The sequence below is a fragment of the Ctenocephalides felis genome, unplaced genomic scaffold (genome assembly GCF_003426905.1).
Source record: "Ctenocephalides felis isolate EL2017-DRISC unplaced genomic scaffold, ASM342690v1 CF-g0.4_SCAFFOLD_00845, whole genome shotgun sequence".
Lineage (NCBI taxonomy): Eukaryota > Metazoa > Arthropoda > Insecta > Siphonaptera > Pulicidae > Ctenocephalides > Ctenocephalides felis.
The window spans coordinates 93,081,455-93,087,548 of record NW_020536999.1 but is presented as its reverse complement, the minus strand read 5'-3'; the positions used below and the strand labels follow the sequence as shown (position 1 = coordinate 93,087,548).

The 6,094-nt window shown below is 32.4% G+C and overlaps 1 protein-coding gene across 1 annotated transcript in view; it reads left to right on the top strand.

Moving 5' to 3' along the window:
• LOC113363059 (N-acetylgalactosamine kinase-like) overlaps window positions 1-6,094 on the top strand; it is a 27,150-nt gene extending 21,056 nt beyond the window's left edge. Inside the window, 4 exon segments of the mRNA XM_026605547.1 lie at window positions 2,333-2,433; window positions 2,435-2,589; window positions 5,601-5,802; window positions 5,883-6,094. Coding sequence (XP_026461332.1) covers window positions 2,333-2,433; window positions 2,435-2,589; window positions 5,601-5,802; window positions 5,883-6,060 — 636 coding nt within the window. The 3' untranslated portion in view covers window positions 6,061-6,094.

Below are 6,094 nucleotides of genomic sequence, written 5' to 3'. Positions count from 1 at the left end.
AACCACAAATTATATCCAAAAATCTAACAAAACCATCAACTTTTTACAGCATAAATAGTAACCAAAACTGATATACTTTTTTTATTCAAATCTGTAGTTTATAAAGTTATTTCCATAGCTAAAAACAAATTAAAAGCTGACAAATCCTCTACATTCTTCTTCCCTACCATCAAAAATTTACACCATCAACTTCTTTCTCAGAATTTCCAACGAGCGTCCACTATGGTACGACTACGTCCTATCAGGCATCAAAGGAGCCCTGGACGAATTCTCAAGCCTCAAGTCTACAAAAATCTACAACTAATGGCCATGGTGAATCCAATGGTGGCTCCAATGGTGGTTCCAATGGTGGGACAATGGTGTCCTCCAAACCATGGTGCAGAGTTCCAAGGAATCAAATTGGCTTTTTCTGGTACCGTACCACCTGCAGCAGGGTTGTCCAGCTCAAGTGCACTTGTTAGTGCAAGTTTGCTGTCTGTTGCATATTTTTTGAAGGTAAATAATAAATGAAAATGCTATTTTAAAGTATACCTTCTGAATAATTTTCCTAAATACTTCATTGACATTATTACAAGATATATAATATATAATTAAACAATTTGCAATCAAATTGTTGTCAAAAATCAATCTAAATCAATTTGAATGACAAAAATGGTGCTGAGTAGAGAGATGGGACAGGAGCTGATCTTCTAATTTTATCATACGATAAGTTTTCCCACTTTCCTATATATACATATGTGTTTTGTTATTTTTTATTATTTTTTCAGCTAGATTTAAATCGCCAAAAATTGGCAACACTATCAGCAATATCCGAAAGGTATGTCGGGACGTTAAGTGGAGGAATGGATCAAGCAATTGCCTTTTTAGGACAAAAAGGTAATTAAGAATGTAGAGAATTTTATCCAGGCCCATGGTGTCAGAAAAGTGTCCAAGTTCTGTTAACTGCTCTTTCCTTCTCTGTCTTACGCTTTCATTTTCTGTTTTTCTTTAATAGTATCACCATAGTATAATATCACCTGCATTCTTCTGTCAGCTTTTTTTACCTCCCATGGCAGGCTTGTCCCAATATTTGTCTGATCCAGAGTTCTTTTTTTATTCCATTCACAAGTACTTCTTCATGTGGTCCACATAGGTATATTTAACTTCTTCAGGAACACACATCAAAACTTAGAATATTAGTCTTTTTTTCACAAAGTCTTTTTTACATTCACCAGGAACATATATTAACTCCTCATGCAGTTCCTTACAATGCCCATGTATTTGAAACAATAATCTTTATATAAGTTTTCATTCCAGTTCCTTAAAGTTTTTGTCTCTAATCAGTGCAGAGTGGTATTCTATAAGTTTGGTTGTTAGTAGAGTTCCTTTTCTCGGAATCCACGTCTCTGATCCTTTTAATTATATGTTCTTTCTTCATTCGGTCACCACATATCATTAGAGAAGTTATCTTCTTCTTCTACAGAGCAGCGTTTACCAGTTGCGACTACAAGTCAAGATTCAGTAAAGTCCTTTCTATCTTATTCAGCAACACATTTGGAAATTCTCTGTGAATTTCCTTGGAAATTCCTTATCTCTGATCAATACTAAATGTTTTATTAGTTTGTTCATCAGTAGAATTCCCTTTCTCTTTTTCTCTCCAGGATGTGCCTCCTACATCAACTCAACCCCTTGACTGCCAAATGAGGAAATGAGGCTACGTTCGTAATCGCCCACTAAATAGTAGAGTTTCTTTCCTCAGAATCCTTTATATAATCTCCAGCAGCACGAAACTTTCCGTAGTTCCTTAGAATCTGTATATCTGATCAGTACACATTGGAATTTTATCAGTTTGGTCATTAGTAGAGTTCCATTTCTTTTTTTCCCAGGTTGCGCCTCCTATATCGGGTTCAACCACCTGACTGCAAAGGCAGTCGCGTTGCCAAATGAGGCCGCCTTCGTGATCGCCCAGTTACAAGTAGAGTTTCTTTCCTCAGAATCCTTTATATCATCTCCAGCAGCACAAAACTTTCCATAGTTCCTTAGAATCTGTATATCTGATCAGTACACATTATAATTTCATCGGTTTGGTCATTACTAGAGTTCCATTTCTCTTTTTCCCCAGGTTGTGCCTCCTACATCGAGTTCAACCCCTGACTGCACAGGCAGTCGAGTTGCCAAATGAGGCCACCTTCGTGATCGCCCACAGTCTGCACGAGGCGAACAAGGCGGCTAACCAAAACTATAACATCAGGGTCATTGAGTGTCATTGGCCAGTAAGGTAATTGCATCAATTCCGAAACATTATTCTTTTTTTTCTCAAATGCAATTGATTTGATTAATTAATTTCCAACAGATTATTGCAAAACATCAGAACCTTTCCTGGAAAGAAATCCAGACCCCAAAACAACTCCAAGATGCCTTGAAAATAGATTTACCCCAAATGATAACTTTATGTGACCAAATATAACAAAAGAAATTACAGTCGAGAAGATATTTGTGAACTTTTGGAAATATCCCAAAAAAGCTTTTTAGAAAACTTGCTGACACCAAAAGTCAGAAACTTGCTGTTTGAGTTCAAATTGAGACAGAGGGCACTCCATGTATTTAATGGTAACGTATAAAATAATAAATTAACATAAAATGATATTATATATATATATATATATATATATATATATATATATATATAAAGTCGGGTTTTCCTTCCTGATGAAATAACTCCAGAACGCACGAACCGGTTTCGACAATTTTGCATTCGTTGGAAAGGTCTCGGGCTCCGCAAGGTTTATAGCTAAGAAAACTAGTAGTGCATGGCATAGTGCCCTAATGCAAATTGCTGGAACTTCACGCACCGTAATTAAAATTTCGAGTAATGAAAATAATCAACAATTGTTTAAAATAATTTCAAATAGATTATCTACATATATATATATATATATATATATATATATATATATATATATATATATAAAAGTCAGGTGTTCCTTCCTGACGATGTAACTCCAGAACGCACAATTCGTTGGAAAGGTCTCGGGCTCCGCAAGGTTTATAGCTAAGAAAATTAGTTGTGCATGGCATCGTGCCTTAATGCAAGCTGCTGGAACTTCACGCACCGTAATTAAAAATTCGAGTAATGATATTAGTGAGAATTATCAGAATTATGCTTGGTTAAGGGGGGCGATACATGTAATCGCCTTAATTTTTACCATTTTTGAGGACTTTTTAAACTGGAAGGAATGATTGAATCTTTTTGAACTTTTTTAGGGTTATTTATTATATATAAAATACACAAAAAAATTTTTTTTTTATTTTTTTTTTTTAAATGGCTGCCGTAAAAATAAATCTGCCAAGACCCTCTCGGAAAACGCCATCAATTTGCGGGCGTTCTCACTTTTCGTACGGTGATCTGAATTTAAAAAAAATAGTTTGTACGTGTTCATAAAACATATATCTTCTAGTTAAACCAAAAAAAAAATAAAAAAAGTCACAAAATCGTAAATTGGCACACCTTAGAAAAAAAAAGTTCGATTTTTTCACCTTTTTTCAATGGTTTTTTTTGGTAAAAGGGTTAATTTTGAAACATTTTTTGGAATGTTTGAGGTTTAACTAGAAGCTATTACTGTAAAGTAGATGTGTGCAAAATTTCATTGGAATCGGTTGAGAACTTTTTGAGTTATCACGCCCGCAAATTTCAAAAATGTCGTTTTGAGAAAAAACGCGTTTAAAGTTTTGACACAGAAACAGATAAGAGTACAATAGCACTCAAGCGTCGAGTTGAGGCGTGGCACTTAAATGAGTTTTTATTGTATAAATAATGATAATTTTGTTTTGAATATTTACAGGCATATTTTTGAGATGTTATTGTAACGATTTATGAAAAAAAAAATCGATTTTTTTTTTCTTGTTACATGTATCGCCCCCCTTAAGTCAGCGAGCAATTCTTGCCGCAAAGAATAATGATGTACACGCACTGAATTTCACCATTCAATAAAAGATTGCTGGCGATTTGGTGACATACCAATGATTCCGACTGGTCTTCCGTTTGACTTCAAACGATTGCAATTTCCAGTTCGCCTTGCGTTGGCAATAACAAATCGCAAGGCCAATCGCTTAGTGTTTGCGGGATAAATTTCAAATAGATTATTTAGAAAATCATTGTTTTACATGGGCAGTTATACGTTGCCTGTTCACGAGTTGGAAAACCATCCGCTCTGTTTGTGTTAACGTCAGACCAAAAAACAAAAAATGTGTTTACCAAAGAGCACTTCAATGAAACGGATAATTTGCGGATTCACTTTCATTTAACACCTCATTTTTGTAATCGAAATAAATTCATTACTGTTGTATAATAAAATCACATTTTTCCTTTTCAAATATAAAACAAACAAAAAATTTCTTGATCTTTCTCACGAAACCATCTGGTGACGAAACGGAGTTCGTCGGGTTTGCTAGTTTATATATATATATATATATATATATGATTTAGTAGTTAATTTTGATGTTGAAATATATGAGTGAGTTCTTGAGGGCGATACATCAAACAAAGAAAAGCCAAAGATTTATAAAATAATCTTTATTTCCAAACGTTTCGACATTCAATTTAATGTCATCATCAGTGGATCTAAAAACAGTATGAAAATTAGCATATCTAGGTAATTTTAATATATGTGGATTGGTAAAGTACTATACAATAAGAGAAAATTAACAAACAGCACACTTAACAACAAACCAAATATAAAAGATAGGAAAGGTAGTAGAGACTAGAATTAAATAAATAATTAAAAAGTAGGCAAAAAATATTTAAGTACACTCATATAAACCTACGCATATATACATATATATACATACACATATACACACATATACATATATATATATACATATTATATATATATATGTATATGTATGTGTGTGTATATAGTGTATATACATGTTTATGCGTATATGTATGTGTATACGTGTATAGCTATAGTTACATAGATAGGTATGAGTATATGTATTGGTTCATACCTGTACATGTACGTCGTTGTGAATATGCTTGCACGTTGCATATATGTATATACGTATATTTATATGTGTATAGTCTTACATGTATATGTGTACAATATAGGTATATATTGTTGTATCTGTATATGTATATGTGTATTATATGTTTGTATGTGTGTGTATATGGATATACATGTATATATAATATCTATATATATATGTGTTATCTATATATGTATATGTGTGTATATGTGTATGTATATATATGTATATGCGTAGGTTTATATGAGTGTACTTAAATATTTTTGCCTATACTTTTTAATTATTTATTTAATTCTAGTCTCTACTACCTTTCCTATCTTTTATATTTGGTTTGTTGTTAAGTGTTGCTGTTTGTTAATTTTTCTCTTATTGTATAGTTACTTTACCAATCCACATATATTATAATTACCTAGATATGCTAATTTTCATACTGTTTTTAGATCCACTGATGATGACATTAAATTGAATGTCGAAACGTTTGGAAATAAAGATTATTTTATAAATCTTTGGCTTTTCTTTGTTTGATGTATCGCCCTCAAGAACTCACTCATATATATATATATATATATATACTTTTACTTTATTATTTGTAGAGGCTTATCGTGTAACCAAATTCAAAGAGATATGTTCATCAAAGGATGATAAATCTAAAAACAATTTAGAAAAACTTGGACAATTAATGAAAGAGTCACATGATTCTCTTAAAAGTTTATATGAGTGCTCACATGAAAACTTGGATCGAATTGTTGAAATTGGAAAAAGTCTTAATGTGAAATCAAGACTAACAGGAGCAGGGTAATAATATATATATATATATATATATATATATATATATATATATATATAATTTATTATTAATAAATCCTTTTACCCAGGTGGGGAGGTTGCATAGTGGCCCTATGTGAAAAAGGCCATGAAAAGGTCTACATCGAAGTATTGAAACAAGAATATTATTTAAAATTTCGGAAAGATCAACTTTTAGGAAAAACTATTGATGAACTGGTGTTCAGTACACAACCACAAAATGGAGCTGAGATTTTTGTTGTAGATTGAATGTTGCTGAATTGATATTTTTAGGATTTTACCC